The 19756-nt window shown below is 45.3% G+C and overlaps 1 protein-coding gene across 1 annotated transcript in view; it reads right to left on the bottom strand.

The window, feature by feature from the left end:
- Window positions 1–8319, bottom strand: part of PDE11A (phosphodiesterase 11A) — a 208967-nt gene extending 200648 nt beyond the window's left edge. Inside the window, exon 1 of the mRNA XM_060779634.2 lies at window positions 6928–8319. Coding sequence (XP_060635617.2) covers window positions 6928–7749 — 822 coding nt within the window. The 5' untranslated portion in view covers window positions 7750–8319. The remainder of the gene's footprint in view (window positions 1–6927) is intronic.
- Window positions 8320–19756: the final 11437 nt, after the last annotated feature.

Genomic DNA, 19756 nt, shown 5'->3' with positions numbered 1-19756 from the left:
CTCTGGCCCCCTCTCACTCTGTTGTGGTATCAATTACTAATGTTGGTAAAACATACCTATCGACACGGGGGGATTATATGTTTATATGTCTATAAATTTGTAAAACCTAATAAAGATTATATAAAAAAAAAAGTTACCTAGGAGGGCCAAGAGCTCCAACACTGTTTCCATCCTAAATATCTTGGTGTCACCTTAGACCGAACACTAACATTTAGGAAACACTGTATGAACACCAAGCACAAAGTAGCTGCACGCAATAACATTCTGCAGAAAAAACATCGGCCCTGGCCTTGTCTTACTCAACTACTGAGTATGCCTGCCTGTCTGGCATAAATCTGCTCACACAAAGAAGGTGAACATAGCACTGGATAAAACATGTAGACTAATCATCAGATGTCTTAAACCTACATCCGCTGATAGACTTTATAAGTTAGCTGCATTCCCCCCCCCCCCCCCGATGTGCAACGGGAAGTTGCTGTCAATTGCAAGAGAAATAAGGTTGAACACTGTGAAAGCCACCCACTATATGGCTTCAGCCTCCTACCAGTAGGATTAAATCAAGGAAAAGTTTCATGAGAACCACCATTCCTCTAAATGTTCCTCCAGCAACAACAAGAATATCCCTGTGGGCAGCAAAATCAGGCAATTCCAACTGGATGGCTCTCCACGAGCGTCTTCCTCTAGGGAAAAACCAAGAATGGGCAACTTGGAAGTCCTTGAATAGAATCAGAAATTGAGTAAGCAGATCAAAACACAACCGGGCAAAATGGCACTACCTAGATGAATCCTCCACCTTGTGCAACTGTGAAGCAGAACAAACAAATCAGCATCTGTATGCTTGCCCACAATGCCCTTCCTCATGCACAGAGGAAAAACTGTTTAAAGCTACAAACAATACGGTCATTGCTGCCCATTTTGGTCTAAAATTATTTAGCTAATTGTGCTCCCTTTATTTTATCAGTTTTATTCTTAATTATTCATGCAATGCTTTTGACACAAAATAAATAAATAAATAAATGTTGGTGTTTGTTCTAATCTTGCCTTCCATTTACACACATATGATTTCTAAAGGAATAGTCCTGAATCCAATGGAAACTGAGGAAACATGGGATACTCCTGTGGATCAGTAATTTGTTGAACAGCATGACGTACATCTAACTGTGGTTTTAAATTTGAGAAGAATGAGGATCAATATTGGAGACAAGCTATTCAATATATTTGTCAAATATGGAGTCCGGGGGAGCTCTAAAGTGGCAGTATTTATTGATCAAACTATTCAGAGCTGTGAAAACCCATTAAAAACAATTTTTAAAAGAAATCTTATAGTTGGTTGAATTAAAAATACAAATAATGTTTAGGTTAAGTGAATGTAAAATGATGTATACCATGGCAAAAAACAACAACAACAACCTAGCTACGTATATCTATTTCTTGTTCTAGAATGCTGGCAACTAATCAAGAAAGAATGATATCAAATCCACTGAAAAAAAAATCCACTGACTATTTTAGAAAATAATTGAAAATAAAACACCTCATGTTGTACTACTCTTGTATGTGAACTCTCTTTGACGTATAGTGGACTCACCTCAAAATGAGACGGCTAGAGTAGGTACAAAAGAGAGCACGAATTTTTTTAGTTAGCACTAACTCCTGGTGGCGCAGCAGGTTAAATCGCTGAGCTGCTTAACTTGCTGACCAAAAGGAATCCGGGGAGCATGGTGAGCTCCCGGTGTTAGCCCCAGCTTCTGCCAACCTAGCAGTTCAAAAACATGCAAGTGTGAATAGATCAATAGGTACCACTCCGGTGGGAAGGTAATAGTGCTCCATGCAGTCATGCCAGCCACACAACCTAGGAGGCATCTACGTCCAACGCCGACTCTTCGGCTTAGAAATTGAGATGAGCACCTTCTCTCCCCCCCCCCCCCCCCCGGTTAATGTCAGGGGAAACCTTTACTTTTACCTAACTCCCTTTCAAGAAAACAGGACAAAGCAAAACCAAGACCCTTTAAATTTTGGAGGCGAGGAAGAATGGGATGGAGAACTGAAACATTTATGAAAAATATGCACTGTATGAGCAAATTAAAGAGGTTTTCTCTCCCTCCAAATGAACCCCATGGTGATATTAGAAGTAGGTTAATACTTCTAAGGACAGCCAACTTTTGGAGTTCACTGCAACAAAGGATAGGATAATGGCCATTGTGGGTTAGATGTTTGGAAATTTTATGGCTCATTTAATGGTAACCAGATGGATAATTGACAGCTACACGGGTAGTCAATAACTAAAAGGAACATTCAGTTCAGAAACAGGATGCCTTTAGACAACTGTTGCTGCATAGCAACAGTAAGGGCAAGTTGTTTTCCTTCTGCCCTGTTTATGGGCTTTTCAGAAGCAGAATGGCTCTCCTTACAGATACTCCCTACTAAACACTTTCCTGTGCTTAGGAAGGGATGAAAGGGAATCTGTCATGAACCAATGTGGATCTTCACTTATTATTGGTCCAGTAAACAATATTTCTTTTACTCTTATCTCCTTTCACCGATTACAGATATAACCAAATTCAATTTTCAGGCTCAGCTAACCTTAGTATCACATATACTTTTCTCCCAATATGAAAAAGTGACTAGTACTTCTGGGAGCTTCTCGGCAATGTTTTAAAAGAACTGGACTTTTGTGTGGCTTGAGTTCATCTTACTTTCTTTTTGGAAAAGGCAAAACAGAATCTTGTTTACTTTAGCTTGTTCATTTTAGCACAAATTCAATTTTAATTTATTGACCAAGGTACAGCTACTCTATAATTGATATCCATATATATCTGTATCATGCCAATATGAATGTCAAACCTTCAACACGTATGCAGGATTTGATGCAATTAATACAGAGTGGCTACTATTGTCTCATTTTCTGCAGATGATCACTTGGATATTATTTAGTAATTTTCTAGAAATAGGAAGGAAACCTGAACACAAAATACATGCACAACACATGAGTTTTTAATGATACACATATGTAGAAATCAATACATGTGCAAGCAGTAGGCAGAAATCTAGTTTGTATTTTAAAATACTGCAGTAATATTACAATGCATTGTGCATGTGTATAACATTAGATGCTTTCTTCAGAACCAACAAACTGAACACAGGTTTGTTTGTTTTTTAACTCTAGTAGTTTAGCTAAGTATGAAATTTAATCAGCAGCCTAAAGCAGATCAGAAATCCCCTTCGAGCAGATCCACAGAATCCCTTTTGATGTATTTGCGATTTTCCCTTTTGATCGAATTTGTTCTTGGTAAGTAGAATAATTCCGAAGAAGCCCACGCTAAAATATGATACATCACTACCGAACTGCATTTTATGAATGAATGATGACTTGCAAGACTGTAATCTCTCTTTATAATCAACAAGGCTGGATGAAAACCCTCACTTATTTTTCCCCATTGCTACACATAGCTGGGAAGCGAGAATTTGGTACAAACTGCTACATACAAAACAGCTCCTTTCAGAGGACTTTTCTTTGAAGTCTTTGGTGCTTATTTCTTTCTTTCTTTAACATTTCAAAATAGGGGTTTCAAACAATATAACTAAAACCTGCTCAGCTTCGGCAAAGTTATTGGAACATATACTCTCATCCTATAGTCCTTGTGGAAAGCACACAACTTGTCTCAAGCTGTTAACAAGATATTTACAAATTTGGGATGAAGTTTTCATTGAAGCTAGAAGCAGTAAGGAAAGGCTTTTTCTGGGACTATTATCTGCCAGAATCCCCAGCTAAAATGATCACTTTTTGTAGTTAAAAAGAAAAAGATTTAGTTTTTTGTTCCAACCAACTGAATTCAGAACAAGGATGAGAATCTGCAATCTTCCAGATGCTGTTTGACCGCAACTGCAAGAACAACTTGCAGTCAAAGAACATGTAGAGATACACAATTCTTACGGTGGCTTTAGAACATGACTTGGTCAACTGATTTAATAATTGTTTACAGCTGTTGTCAGGATTGTAGAGGCACATTTCAATTAACAAAGCCTCTCTTTTTTTGTGCCGGCAAAACGGCTGACCGAAAGGTTGGCAGTTCAAATCCGGGGAGTGGGGTGAGCTCCCACATAACAGCTCCAGCTTCTCATGCAGGGACATGAGAGAAGCCTCCCATAGGATAGTAAAACATCAGGACATCCCCTGGGCAACATCCTTGCAGACGGCCAATTCTCTTACACCAGAAGCAACTTGCAGTTTTTCAAGTTGCTCCTGACACAAGGGGGGAAGCCTCTGATAAGTCTTTTATGTCTTCCCTTCTCTCTCTTTCCCTCTCTTGTTCTCCATCTAGCTGTAGGTTTTTAAGCAGCATCAATACCAGGAAGATGGTGAAGAAGGGCTTGAAAAACACAGACTTCCAATGTCAGGTTGCAGCATACAGTGCAATAAAGCTTGACCTGGGAAAGAATTGGACTCCATCCCAGTCAGAATTTCTGTAGCTCTGTGTACCTGCCCACAATAGCCAAGGTAAATAGTAGCTGCCTCCCTTCGTGAGCATGTGTGAATAGCATCACAACAGAGAATACAGGAAGCAGATAAATTGTCCTGAGTAATTATTCCTACCATGTTGACAAAGCATGGACTTAAGTTTGGCCATCAAAATAAAAATCATAAAAAGATGAAAGAAGAGATCATTCCTGAATCATTTTGGAAGAAACTTTCGGTTTCAATACATTTCAATGGACTTAGACAAGGTTTACCTAGTTTTATTTAATGTATGTATATTTTTGTTACTTTTGTACAAGAAGTTAGCTGACATATTTTGCCTGATTCATTTGTAATGTCTTTCATATCTACCTCTGATACAAAATTTCCTATTGAAGTAGTAATATCCTGGAACGGATCTACTTTGTTCACTGCATGTGCACTGTGTGCCTTCAAATGATGTCAGATCTATGGCGACCTTAAGGTGAACCTACCACAGAAAACCTCTTTTGAACAAATCTTACTAAGAAAACTACCACAGAGTTTTCTTAGTAAGATTTGTTCAAAGGAGGTTTTCTGTCACCTTCCTTTGAGGATGTGTGACTTGTCGAAGGTCACCAGTGGTTTCCACAGCCAAGTGGGGATTCAGACCCTGCCCTATGCCCAAACCACTATACCAAACTGGCTCTTAACTGAGATACATACGTATAATGATCTACTCTTTCCATGGCTGTAACCTAAACACCCTTGAAGTTCAACTAACCAAAGACAGTTAATGCATATATATATGAAATGAACACATACAGGTACATACCCAAGAATACATGCAAACCAGCCAACTCCAGAGTCCTACTAACTGTGTATGTGCTGTGTGCCTTCTAACCAGTTCTGAACTACAATGCTCCCAAGGTTAACTTGGCAATATTTGCTCAGAAGAGGTTTACTGTTGCTTCTCTGAGACTGAAGAGTCTGGCTTACACAAGGTCATCCAGTGGGTTTCCATGGCTGAGCAGCAATTTGAATTCTGGTGTCCAGAGTAATAGTCCTACACTGAAACCACCTCACCATGCTGGCTCTCTGAGATATCTACATACATATATAGGTACATACAGGCAAACCAATCTGTGCAAGATTCATACTAATCATGTATGTATCCTGTTGTGTGTCTTCAAGTCATTTATTACTTATATTACCTGTGCCCCATTTTATGTTGTGCTGGTCACAGACCGTAATAAATCATTGATTGATTGATATAATGACTCTAATCCTTTTGCAAGGTTTTCTTGGCAATATGTTTACCATGGCCCTTGCCTTCCTCCAAGGGTGAGCAAGTGGTTTCCATAGCTGCTCAGGGATTCAAACTCTTGCATCTCCAAAGTTGTAGCCCATCATTCACTACTCCAAGATGGCTCTTTTTAACTGGGATGTACCTATGCACGCTGAGGGACCTTTTTCCTGGCTGCAACCTAAAGCTCTTTAGAAGTTCAATGGACCAAAATGCATATGCACTGAATGTGTGATGCATACATATCCAAGCAAACCAACCAACTTCAGAGTTGTACTAACTTTATTTGTGTTATGTGCCGCCAAGTCATTTCTGACCTAAGGTGACTCTATCACAGGGATTTCTTGGCAGAATTTATTTATTTATTTACTATATTTATACCCCAAAAGGGACTCAGTGGTCTCACAGAATTTGCTCAGAATTTGTGTCCTCCCCTTCCTTTGAACATGTGAGGATATGTCTTGCCTATCTATTAATCTGTCCATCTACCTATCCATTCATTCATTTATCTATTCATCTGTCCGTCTATCTATCTATCCATTCATCTATCTGTCTGTCTGTCCACCCATCATCTATCTATTCATCTGTCCATCTATCTATCCATAAATCTGTCTGTCCATCCATCATCTATCTATTCATCTGTCTTTCTATCTATCCATTCATTTATCTATCTGTCTGTCCACCCATCATCTATCTATTCATCTGTCCGTCTATCTATCTATCCATTAATCTGTCTGTCCATCCATCATCTATCTATTCATCTATCTGTTTGTCTGTACATCCATCATCTATCTATTCATCTGTCTATCTATCCATTTATCTCTCTTTCTGTCCATCTCTTCATCTGTCTATCTATCCATTCATCTGTCTGTCTGTGGGATACTATATTCTAGGGGCACTGAAAAACACTTCTAAAGCTCTGCTATTTTGATGCACTGGTAAATCTCTGTTTTCCTAAGGGAGCAGAAAAAACAGGTTATTCAGTCTAACAACTGAAACCCATTGCCTAGCTTGATTACATCTGGTTGAAGCTTCTACTCTTCAAGTTTTTGTTTTGTTTTTTGCTCTTCTCTGAAAGGTCATGCTTTTCTCAAAAGTTATGATCTCCAAGAAGTGATTTCTTTCCCAAAAGGTCATGAATGCCCTTTGCAGCTGGGGGGCTGGGTGTGTGTGGTCCCTCCCTCCCTACCTGGTAGGCGTCGGGGAGGTTGACGGTCTGCCCGTGCTCGGCCACGTATCCGATGATGCCCTTTCCCCAGGGCACCTGGACTTCGTCGGCGTCCTCGGGGCCGCCCCCGCAGCAGCAGCAGGGGAGCAGCGGGGTCCCGGCGTGGACGTCGAAGACCTTGGAGACGAGGCTCTTCTTGCCCGCGGCGGCTTCGACGAGGAAGAGGGAGCCTCGGTCGGCGTCGACGAGGAGGCAGACGAAGATGAGGACCTTGTAGCTGAGGGCGCGGAGGTCGAGCTCGTTGGAGATGTCCTTGACCAGCTCGAGGAAGAACTGCCGCTCGTTGTGCTGCTTGAGCTGGCGCTTGTAGTCGAGGGCGGTGGGCGGGCAGGCGGGCGGGTTGACCCGCGACTCGAGCAGGGCGCTGAGGATGTGGGCCGTGGTGGGCGGGAGCGAGCTGGCCTTGCGCAGGAGGGCCCGGCGCCGCGCGCTCCGCAAAGAGGGCTCCTGCGCCCGCGCCCGCCCGGGCTCCTCGTAGGTCCGGTTCACCGGGATGGCCTTGGAGCGCGCGAAGCTCCGGCGGAGCTCCTTCTGCGAGGCGCGACGGTGCAGCGCTCCGCCCTCCTCGGACCACGACGCGGACAGCCCCCCGCTGAGAGGCGCCGCTGGAGCGGACCCTCCGTTGAGACTTTTGCTGCTGGACCTCCTCTCCTCGGCCTCTTTGCTCCCGAGCAGCAGCGCCTCCTTCTGCTTCTTCTTCAGCCACTTCTCCACCAACTCCGGGTGTCTGTCCAGGAAGTTCTCCACCGCCTCAGAGTCCAACTCGCGGGGAGTAGACGACATCGCCTTTTACTTACCAAAAAAAGGGAGCCTAAGAATCAAAAATCGGGGCAAGAACTTAAGAGTTTGTCCCTTCCACGTTTTCCCTCCAAAAAACCAAACAAACCCTCAAAACTTTCGACGAAAGCGACCCTCCCCCATGACGCCTTCACTTCCCGCTTGCCTCTTCAAAAAAGCGGGGGAAAGAGAGCCCTATTTTGTTTGTTTTGTTAGGAGGAGGGAAAGGAGAAGCCAGGAAAGAAGAGCCAGCGCTGCCTGGCGATGCTTCACTCCTCTCTTGGCGAAGTTGCTTCTGAGTGAGGGAAAGAAAGCCCGCCCGCCTCCAAGCCTTGGCTCCAAGCCTTTTTCTTCTTCTCGGGTGGATGTTACTGCAAGGCGTGGGCTTCCTCCTCCTCCTCCTCCTCCCGCAACCCCGAGTGAGAGAGATGCCCCTTCTTCTTTCCTCTGGCTCTGCCGGCGGAGCACTGAGGGAAAAGGAGGCGGGAGGGCGCGAGAAGCGGAGGAGGAGCAGGAGGAGGAAAGGCGGAGGCAGAGCGCGGCACGAGCCAAGGCAGCCTCCTCTTCCTCCTCCTCCTCCTCTCTCCCCAAAGGCGGTCACGCCGACTGAAGCAGCGGGTGGATGGATGGATGGATACATAGATAGAGGAATGAATGAAGGGGCTGCCCAAGAAGGCAAGAGGACGCGCGCGCTCTGGTGGAAGGTTTCCTCGGCCTGCCATTGGCTGACATTGGATCCAAAAAGGAAACAAACCTCTCCTCCCTCGCGTCCCAGGTCTCTCATTCTAATATACTAGCTGTACCCGCCACGCATTGCTGTGGCCAACTTTCCCCCCCCCCCCCTCTTTCTCGCCTTTATTTTCTTTCTCTTCTTCCTTCCCCTTTTTTGTTTCTCCTTCCTTCCTTCTCTTCCCTTACTCCCCCCCTTTTCCCCCCTTCCTCTTTTTCCCCTTTCTGCAACTCCCAGTAGTCCTCCTGATCAATCTATACCTATCCCTCTATCTAATTCTCCCCTGTGAACCATCAAGATTATTAAGATCGTCTGGAGAGGCCCTGCTCTCGGTCCCACCTGCCTCGCAAGCGCGTCTGGTGAGGACGAGGGACAGGGCCTTCTCGGTTGTGGCCCCTGGACTCTGGAACTCTCTCCCATTGGAGATCAGAACCGCCGGTCTATCCTGACATTTAGGAAACAGGTGAAGACTTGGTTATGGAGACAGGCATTGGATGAGTGAGCCAACACCCTGAGATATGGATGGAGGATGATGAGCAACGATTTTAGTATGACGACTGACCATTATAGTTATTGATTGTAATTGCTGTTTTAATGTTTTACTGTAATATGTATTATGATGTTTTATTGATTGTTTGTGATATTATGGTTGGAAACCGGTCTGAGTCCCTCAAGAGAGGTATACAAAACTTTTAAATAAAATAAATAAATTAAATCATTTATCTATCTGGAGGATTAGGAAGCCCCCAGTTTTTTTATCCTGTCAGGAACGACTTGAGAAACTGCAAGTCACTTCTGGTGTGAGAGAATTGGCCGTCTGCGGATGATTTGATGTTTTTATCATCCCTTGTGGGAGGCTTCTCTCATGTCCCCACATGAGGAACTGGAGCTGATAGAGCAGTGGTTCTCAACCTGGGGTCCCCAGATGTTTTTGGACTTCAACTCCCAGAAATCCTAACAAATGGTAAACTGACTGGGATTCCTGGGAGTTGTAGGCCAAAACACCTAGGGACCCACAGGTTGAGACCACTTTTTTTGAGCCCCCCCTTTTTTTGAGAAACTGCAAGTTGTTTCTGGTGTGAGAGAATTGGCTGTCTGCAAGGATGTTGCCCAGGGGACGCCCAGAGTTTTTTATGTTTTACCATCCTTATGGGGGGCTTCTCTCATGTCCCTGTATGGGGAGCTGGAGCTGACAGAGGGAGCTCATCCACACTCTCCCCGGATTCAAACCTACAGTCACGATGCCCGGGCTCTGCCTTATTCAGGTAGATATGAACCAAACAAATACCCAGTTTGCAATTTAATTAAAACAGCACTTACTTTCTGGCTGTTTTAATACTCCAAAACATAAAGATACACTCAGCCACAGAATAAACAAAAACTGACAGCAAACACTGTTGCAGGTTCAAGATAACACCATAGTCAGAAGGTCCAGTCCAGTGGTCAAACAGGAGAGTTCAATGAGCAAAGTCCAGGGATCAAGAGTCTATTCCTTTGTCAAAAGCCAGTCCAGAGATTCAAGGTTCCAGGATGCCAAAGGTTCAGGAGACAGGTCAGAATACCGAAAATCCACAAACCTGGGGGAAAACCAGCAGCAACTACCACCAAAATAAGACAAATACTTCTCTCCAGAAGATCAATTCCAAGGCTTGCTCCTTATATCCAAAAACACCCAACTGCAACCCATCTCTTGCATACCTCCACCCTCAATTGCTTTCACCCATGAACTCTTACTTACAGATTACTCAACCCTTTAGAACTAACACTTACATTAACCCTTCCTTCACCAACCACCATCAGCTGCAGAACATAACACATGACACCTACGACCTGTTGGTCTTCAGTTCTGCTGGCACAAGGTTTTAACCCATTGCACCATGGGGGCTCCTATTCTGCCCTTGTGAGAGGGGATTTGGAAAGGATTGCACAGGAGCAGCGTCTTCAAATATTCTTTCCTTTGATTACAAAATTTGGAAGAAAAAAAACTGATTTAAAGTGTTGTTTCCTGTTCACTTGTCTTGTACTTACTTCAAAAGTAGTTATATACCCCAGACACTTCCTCCTGTGGCTGCCACAAAGTATGCTAACTTTACCAAGTTAGTATACTTTGTGGCAGCCACAGGAGACTCCAGGACATATTAATTGAGACTCCTTATATCCCAGGATCTGATCCCAGGTTATCTACTTTGAACTGGATTATATGAGTCTCCACTGCCATATAATCTGGGATAAGCAGAAAACCTGGGATCAGATCCTGGAATATAAGGACAGAGCAGGGCCCTTCCAGATGAGCCCTATATCCTAGGATCTGATCCCAGGTTATCTGCTTTGAACTGGGTTATATGAGTTCCCACTGCCATATAATCTGGGATAAGCAGAAAACCTGGGATGAGCTCCTGTAATATGACAGAGCAGGACGCTTCCAGACCGGGCCTATATCCCAGGATCTGATCCCAGGTTATCTGCTTTGAGGTGGATTATATGACTCCACACTGCCATATAAACTGGGATAAGAAGATAATCTGGGATCAGATCCTGGGATATAAGGACAGAATAGGGCCCTTCCTGGCAGGCCCTATATTCCTGGATCTGATCCCAGGTTATCTGCTTTGAACTGGATTATATGAGTCTCCAATGCCATATAATCTGGGATAAGAAGATAATCTAAATTCAGATCCTAGAAGGGGCCTAAGAAACTAGAGCAGAAGGAGCTGCAGGATGTCCTGCAAAAATATGTATAACCCAGGAATAAAAATCTCGCTATGTGGGTCTGCACTGACTTTATATGTGTGTTTGTGGGATGCATCTGCACTGTAGAAGGAATGCTTGGAATTGCCACAACCCAATGCTATGGAATCTCAGGAGTGTTTGTTTTTTTTAAGTGTTCCATCTTCTCTGCCAAAGAGTTCTGGTGTCTCACCAAACTGCAGCTCCCAAGATGCAGTAGAGTCAAACTGCATTCATTCTAAAGTGTAGATGTGTCCTGGGAGAGGAGATTTGGAAGGCACTGTACAAGCGGTGCCTAAGGAATCTTAAGGAAAAGAAAGGCCATTTGGAAAGTAGTGGATTAGTTTCCTTGTGCCTTTCTGTATGTATGACTCTTCACTGTGTGTCTCTTTCATAGAATCCTAGAGTCCGAAGAGACTTCGTGGGGCATCCAGTCCAACCCCCTACCAAGAAGCAGGAAAATCCCCTTCAAAGCACCCTGACAGATGGCCATCCAGCCTCTGTTTAAAAGCCTCCATAGAAGGAGCCTCCACCACAGTCCAGGGAAGAGAGTTCCACCGCTGAACAGCTCTCACAGTCGGTGAGGCACTAGCACTCTTGGGCAGAGAAAGCGAGGGGCTTTGTAAAAAAAAGCTGCAACTCGCCTGATTCCAAAGTATGGCGCTGCGGCAATGATAGCGGTGCCGAACCGCATTCGTCCTACAGTGTAGATGGACCTTTCAAAGGATGGCGTTTATGTTTGGCGTGTCATCCAGATGCGATGCTTGCTATTTCCTTTTCTTCTGGCTGTCCTCTCGCAATGCGTGATGGGGAAGGAACCTCACAACTTCTGAGGCTGCTTGTTATAGATGCGGGCGAAACGTCAGGAGAGAATGCTTCTGGAACATGGTCAGACAGGCCGGAAAACTCACTGCAACTCAGTGATTCCGGCCATGAAATCCTTCCACAAAACCAATAAAGAGTTTAATTCCTGACTAACCCCACTTTCACTGCCGTGGTTCAATGCTATGGGATGCTGGGAGCTTTAGTTTTACAAGGTTGCCAAAAAGTACTGCGCCCCCGCCCCTCGAAACGACTCCCCCCCCCCCCCCCGGACTCCGTGGCATTGACCCACAGCACTTAAAGCGGAGTCGAACTACATTCCCCTGTCCTGGTTTGCAGCGGAGTGCCCTTTTTTCTTCCTTTTCAAAGGTTGCACTGAACTGAACCGGCCAGAGAAAACCCACTGGGTGGAGCGGGCTGGGGGCTCCTTTTAGGCCCCGGGAAACTCTTCCCGTGGGGCGATCCCCATTCCCGGGGAAGGTGCGGGTCTCAAAGTCCGAAGAAGGGGGGAGAAAGATCAGAGAAAGAAAAACAAAGATGGGGGGGGGGGGGGGGGAGAAGGAGAAAGATTGAGAAAAAAGAAAGAGAAGGAGAGAGGGAGAGAAGATGGAGAGAAAGTGGGATAAATAGAGAGAGGGAGGGATGGAAGAAGTGAGGGAGAAAGAAGGAGACATCGAGAGACGGAAAGAAAAGGAAGAAAGAGAGAAGGAGGGAGAGATAGGGAGGAGGAGAGAGATGAGAAGAAGTGAGAAATAGAGAAGGAAAGAGAGAAGAAGAAGATAAGATGGGAGAAATAGAGGGAGGGAGGGAGGGATGGAAGAAGGGAGGGAGAAAGAGGGATAGAAGAAAAGAAGATAGGCAGAGGAATAAAGAGAGAAGGAAGGAGGGATAGAGGACAGAGATTAGAAGGAAGGAGAGAAAGAGGGAGTGAGGGACGAATAGAAGACGGAGAGAAAGTGGGAGAAATATAGAGAGGGAGGGATGGAAGAAGGGAGGGAGAAAGAAGGAGAGAAAAGAGAAATAGAGGGAGGGATAGCCAGGAAGAGAGATATGAGGAGAAGGAGGAAGAAATAGAAAAGGAAGGAGAGAGAAAAGGAGGAAGGGATAGAAGACGGAGAGAAGAGAGGGATGGAAGAAGGGAGGGAGAAAGAAGGAGAAATAAAGAGAAAGATAAAAAAGGAAGAAAGAGAGAAGAAGGGAGAAATAGGGAAGGATAGCGAGGAGAAGAGAGATGAGAAGGAGGAAGAAATAGAGAAGAAAGGAGGGATAGAAGGCGGAGAAAAGGGAGGGATGGAAGAAGGGAGGGAGAAAGAGGGGTTATAGAGGAATAGAGAGAGAAGAAAAGGGGATAGGCAAAGTAAGAAAGTGAGGAGGGGAATATAGAGAAAGAAGGAAGGAGGTAGGGATAGCGAGGAGAAGAAGGGAGGAACAGAGAAGGAAGGAAGGAGAGGGAGGGAGGGAGAAAAGATGGAGAGAAGGTGGGAGAAATAGAGCGAGGGAGGGATAGAAGAAGGGAGGGAGAAAGGGAAAAGAAGAGCCAGGCAGAGAAAGAGAGAGAGAAGAAGGGAGAAATTGGAAGGGAGAGATACGAGAGGAAGAGAGAGAGAAGAAAGGAGAAATCGAGAAGGAAGGAAGAAGGGAGAGAAGGTGGGAGAAATAGAGAGACGAAGGGATAGAAGAAGAGAGGGAGAAGAGGGAGAAGAAGAGCTAGGCAGAGGAAGAAAGAGAGAAGAAGGGAGAAATCGAGAAGGAAGTAGGGAGAGAAGACGGAGAGAAGGTGGGAGAAATAGAGAGAGGGATGGATAGAAGAAGGGAAGGAGAAAGGGAGAGAAGAAGAGGTAGGCAGAGGAAGAAAGAGAGAAGGAGGGTGGGGAGAGGAGGGAGAAATCGAGAAGGGAAAGAGGGAGGGAGGGAGGAGGAAGAGGGCTCGCTGCCCCCCTCCCCCCTCTTTTTCTCAGGGAAATGAGGATGCCCTGATCTCCCCACCGCTGAGACGTGGGGCTATTTTTAACCCGCACGTGGAGGAGCACATCCCGTGTCTCCGCCGAGGCCTACGCAAAAACCCCGGGGCCACCTCCAGACACGGATCCCGGCACGTGGAAAACGTCTGCGGCGCAAGGAGGTGAATGGGAAGGGAACTCATGAATGGACCACCTTTTTCCTCAATGGGAGCCTCAGGCGCGCGCGCGCACGCGGCCAGCCACGACGCCGCCGCCCTCCTCCTCCTCTTCCCCACAGCAGCGCGGGAAAGGCGGCCCTTTTAAAGGGGAAGCGCTTGATTTCCCCCTCCCCTGCCTTCCCCAAATAGAGTCAGGGATGCCAAAGGGACAGGGACGTACACTGTGCCCCCCCCCCCCCGCCCCAAACGACGATGTTGTGATTATTATCCAGAGATCTGCAAACATGAGAAACCAAAGAAACAAGGACAAGCGTCTCTCAAAAGGCGATACAGAATCCTAGAGTTGGAGAGCCATCCAGCCCAAGCTCATCCTGCCAGGCGGGAAGGCACAAGCAAAGCACTCCCGACAGATGGCCATCCAGCAATGTCAGACCGGTTGAACGAAGGTTTAAGTCATTGTCGAAGACTTTCATGGCCGGAATCACGGGGTTGTAGGTTTTTCGGGCTATACGGCCATGTTCTAGAAGCATTCTCTCCTGACATTTCGCCTGCATCTATGACAACCTCTGAGGATGCTTGCCATAGATGCAGGAGAAACGTCAGGAGAGAATGCTTCTAGAACATGGCCATACTGCCCGAAAAAACTACAACAACCCAAGGTTCAAGTCTTTCACCTCCCAGGGGTGGCTTTGTTGTTCAATATGTGTATGCTCTGAAGCAGAAGTGGATGGACGAAGATGTCTAAGGCAGTGTTTCTCAACCTTCCGACCCCTTAATGCAGTTCCTCATGTTGTGGTGACCCCAAGCATAAAATTATTTTCGTTGCTACTTCACAACTGTAATTTTGCTATTGTTATGGATCGTCATGTAAATATCTGGTATGCAGAATATATAATTTTCCTTTACTGGACCAAATTTGGCATAAATACCCGATACGCCCACATTTGAATACTGGTCAAGTTTTTTTTTTGGGGGGGGGGGCGATTTTGTCATTTGAGAGTTGTAGTTGCTGGGATTTATAGATAACCAATCAAAGAGCATTCTGAACCCTACCAACGATAGAACTGGGCCAAACTTCCCACACAGAACCCCCCTGACCAACAGAAAATACTGGAAGGGTTCGGTGGGTATTGACCTTGAGTTTGGGAGTTGTAGTTCACCTGCATCCAGAGAGCACTGTGGACTGAAACAATGATGGATCTGGACCAAACTTGGCACGAATACTCAATATGCCCAGATGTGCACATTGGTGGAGTTTGGGGGGGTTGGTATTTGGGAGTTGTAGTTGCTGGGATTTATAGTTCACCTACAATCAGAGTATTCTGAGCCCCACTAATGATGGAATTGAACCAAACTTGACACACAGAACTCCCACGTCCAACAGAAAATACTGGAAGGGTTCGATGGGCATTGACCTTGAGTTTGGGAGTTGTAGTTCACCTACATCCAGAGTGCACTGTGGACTCAAGCAATGATGGATCTGGACCAAACTTGATACTCAATATGCCCAAATGTGCACACTGGTGGAGTTTGGGGGAAATAGACCTTGGCATTTGGGAGTTGTAGTTGCTGGGATTTATAGTTCACCTACAATCAGAGCATTCTGAACCCTACCAACGATAGAACTGAGCCAAACTTCCCACACAAGAACCCCCCTGCCCAACAGAAAATACTGTGTTTACTGATGGTCTTTGGCGACCCCTCTGACACTCCCCTCGCGACCCCCCCCCCCCGGATCCTGACCCCCAGGCTGAGAAACACAGGTCTAAGTGGAAGAAGGGAGGAAGAAAGAAGCGGGAGGAAGAGGGAAAGAGGAAGAAGGGTGGGAGGAAGAAGAAAGACAGAGAAGGAAGAAGAGGAGAAAGAGGTGGAGGAAGGAAGCGGGAGAGGAAGAAGAGCCTTCCTCTATCTAACGAGACCCTGCAAACTTTGACAGAAACCGTAATTGAAGCCGACAAAGGAGGGTCTCTCCGAAGACTCTGACCTAAATATCCGTCCTAGATTTGAGCGTTGCGTTCAGCCCAAGTGACGCTGCGTGTGTGTGTGTCTCTGCTGGAGGCTCGGCTGCGATTCCAGCTTTGATCTGCGCCTCTCCGGTTGAGAGTGGTTGCTTTGAAAGAAGGCCCTCCCTCCTTCCTCGAGAAGCCGCGCCTCGGAAAAGTTGTCCGTGGAGAATGAGAAAGAGAGAGATTCCTGTCTGGAGCGCAAGGGGGGTTTCAGGCCACAGACACGCACATCTCTCGCTCTCTCTTAAACACACACACGCACCATTTGCTAATTTTAGATTCCCGAGTGACGCTAAGAGTCTGTGGAAGGGAATGTTGTTCTCTTTTCTTTCATACACACACAGGCGCGTCTGCTTTAGCTGCTAAAGGAGTGAAAGAAAGAATCCCGTCAGTGTGGAGGATGAACCTTGGAGTGCAGCCACACTGTCAAAGTTAGTGCCTCTAGCCAGGCCCCTAGCCATGAGGATCTACCCTAGCAAACCTTTTGTATTGTTATCTCAACCCCATCTACATCGCTGTGATACTTCACCTTGTTGATGGCAAGCTTCCCACTGAAGTGGAAATCATCTATCTGACAGATGGCAAGCTATTTAACCTCAGCAGACTGAAAGCCAAAACCAAGGTTACAACATCTGTTATAGAACTCCAGTATGCTGATGACAACATCGTCTGTGTGCATTCAAAAGAAGACCTACAAGCCACTCTAAACACCTTTGCAGAAGCATACGAGCAGCTCGGCCTGTCATTAAACATTGAGAAAACCAAAGTGCTCTTCCAGCAGTCACTGGCCAATCCCTCTCCAATGCCAGAAATATCGCTTAATGGTTTAGAGTGGCTTGTAGGTCTTCTGAATGCACGCAGACGACGTTGTCATCAGCATAATGGAAGGAAAAAGGAAGACGGGCTGACCAAGGGCAAAATGGATGGATGGCATCCTTGAAGTGACTGGCTTGACCTTCAAGGAACTGGGGGTGGCCACAGCAAACAGGGAGCTCTAGGCTGGTCCAGGAGGTCATGAAGAGTCGGAAGCAACTGAACAAATAAACAACAATAACAACATGAGTCCGCACTGCCACTGGGATAAACAGAGATCCTGGGATATAGGGCCTGTTTGGAAGGGCCCTTAGACACCTATTTGCACTGCTGTGGTTCCATGTTATGGACTGAAGACAGACAGGTCGCAGGTTCGAATCCAGGGAGAGTGCGGATGAGCTCCCTCTGTCAGCTCCAGCTCCCCATGCAGGGACATGAGAGAAGCCTCCCAGAAGGATGATAAAACATCAAAACATCCAGGTGTCCCCAGGGCAACGTCCTTGCAGATGGCCAATTCTCTCACACCAGAAGCGACTTGCAGTTTCTCAAGTCGCTCCTGACATGACCAAAAAAAAATAAAAAATAAAATCATTCTGCAGAAAGGGGAAAGAGCTGCCCACAGTTCATAGAATCATAGAGTTGGAAGAGACCTCATGGTCCATCCAGTCCAACCCCCTGCAAAGGAGCAGGAATATTGCATTCAAATCACCCCTGACAGATGCCCATTCAGCCTCTGTTTAAAAGCTTCCAAAGAAGGTGCCTCCACCACACTCCGGGGCAGAGAGTTCCACTGCTGAACGGCTCTCACAGTCAGGAAGTTCTTCCTCATGTTCAGATGGAATCTCCTTTCTTGTAGTTTGAAGCCATTGTTCTGTGTCCTAGTCTCCAGGGAAGCAGAAAACAAGCTTGCTCCCTCCTCCCTATGACTTCCTCTCACGTATTTATACATGGCTATCATTTCTCCTCTCAGCCTCCTCTTCTTCAGGCTAAACATGCCCAGTTCCTTAAGCCACTCCTCATAGGGCTTGTTCTCCAGACTCTGGATCATTTTAGTTGCCCTCCTCTGAGCACATTCCAGCTTGTCAATATCTCTCTTCAATTGTGGTGCCCAGAAGTGGACACAATATTCCAGGTGTGGTCAAATTGTGGAAGTTGTCATTTCGCAAGCATTTTCTGCCTTTGGTGCCTCACCAAACTACAAATCCCAGGACTCCATAGCATTGAACCATGGCAGCTAAGGTGGTGTCCTATCACATTCATTCTACCATGTCGTTGCCATTAGTCCTGGGTGAGCAATTTGACTTCAGCTGCGTATTGACTCAAGCCCCATCAACACTGGCCATTTCCAACAAGAAGGAAATGCTTATACAACAAGGAGAATCCACAACAGTTTCAGGAATAAACTGCAAAATTGTACAGATTACCTTTAATTTCTTTTAAAAGGGGGAAGTAATGGATGTGCAGCCAGAATTTCCCCCCTTCTGCTTGCTAGAAGGGGAATGGCCTTGGCTTGGCTCATGCAGCTCTGATCCAGGTTAAGAACACCCGTGTCTTTTGGAATTTGCCAGAGTAACCTCAGTGCAACTAGCATCCCTTATTTAGACTCTATTTGTATACAGGCATCAACCCAAATAAACATGTTAGATTTCCCTCCCATACAAATCCTAAGAGGAATCTTGAGCTATCGGCAAGTATAAGTAGGTCATATCCCCAGATGCTCTGGATATGTGCATTTTAGCACAGATGGAGGAATCTCCTTCACCTGTCAATCACCCCCAGAAATAAAAAGGGTTATAATTGTCTGTATAAATTGTCAATATCCACATGTATCAGTTGACCCTTGCCCAATGCAAGTTAGTTGTTGGTGCTAATCTAATGCAGTAGCTCCTAAGCTTTGATTTATCCAGGTATGCAATTGTTGGTTGATGTTTGCTTGTATATTTTGTTATAATGTTGTTGTTTTATTCTGTTTTATGTTACCATTATATATTTAAATGTGCTATATGTTAATTATGTTATAATTGGTTAAATATAAATATGTTATAATTATTACACAGGATTGTCCCTGTGTAAGCTGCCCCGAGTCACTTTGGGGAGATGGAGGCGGGGTACAAAAATAAAGTCATTATAAGTTATTATAACTCCTAGAAGCATTAGCTGCCACTGTTACACCCCAGGCCTGGAAACACCTTTGAATACAGCACAAGAGTCCAGAATATAAGCAAACAGTTTATTGTAAAAACACAAAAAAGTGTATGAAAAAATCAGGAATAAAGAAAGATGATGTATAATCCAAAAATGTTTAGCAATAAGTGATAGTCTAACAGAAATCCAAATGACTCATACAGATTCCAAGGTAACACCATCCAGGAATAGCCAAAAATCACAAGAACAGCTTAAGTCCACAAGCAAATGGTATTAGTAAAACTTGAGCAGGAATATAAAATCAGGAACACGAAGCTTCCAGAATACTTGAATTCAAAACCAAGGCTTGACTTGGAACAAGTACCATGGAACTCAGGCCTAGCTTCTCACTTGAATGCTACATTGCCTGAATTAACCTTTAGGTAAAACAATTTACTATTTAATAGGGACCCATGAAAGCATTCTGTTTCTCATTAATTCTCCAAAACTTTCCCAAGTAACCTCTCTGACCTGCGATGCCTATTTTCTGCTCTGATCTGTAAATGAAGACTTTTGTTGATCTCTGTAGCTCCAGGTGTTTTTCTCTGGGAACCTTTCATATCACTTAACTCCTTGCCTTATCTAATGTCGCAGCTTCTGGCTCCTCTATCT

The sequence above is a fragment of the Anolis sagrei genome, chromosome 1 (genome assembly GCF_037176765.1).
Source record: "Anolis sagrei isolate rAnoSag1 chromosome 1, rAnoSag1.mat, whole genome shotgun sequence".
In the NCBI taxonomy this organism is placed as follows: domain Eukaryota; kingdom Metazoa; phylum Chordata; class Lepidosauria; order Squamata; family Dactyloidae; genus Anolis; species Anolis sagrei.
This window is presented reverse-complemented; position numbering and strand designations above follow the sequence as displayed.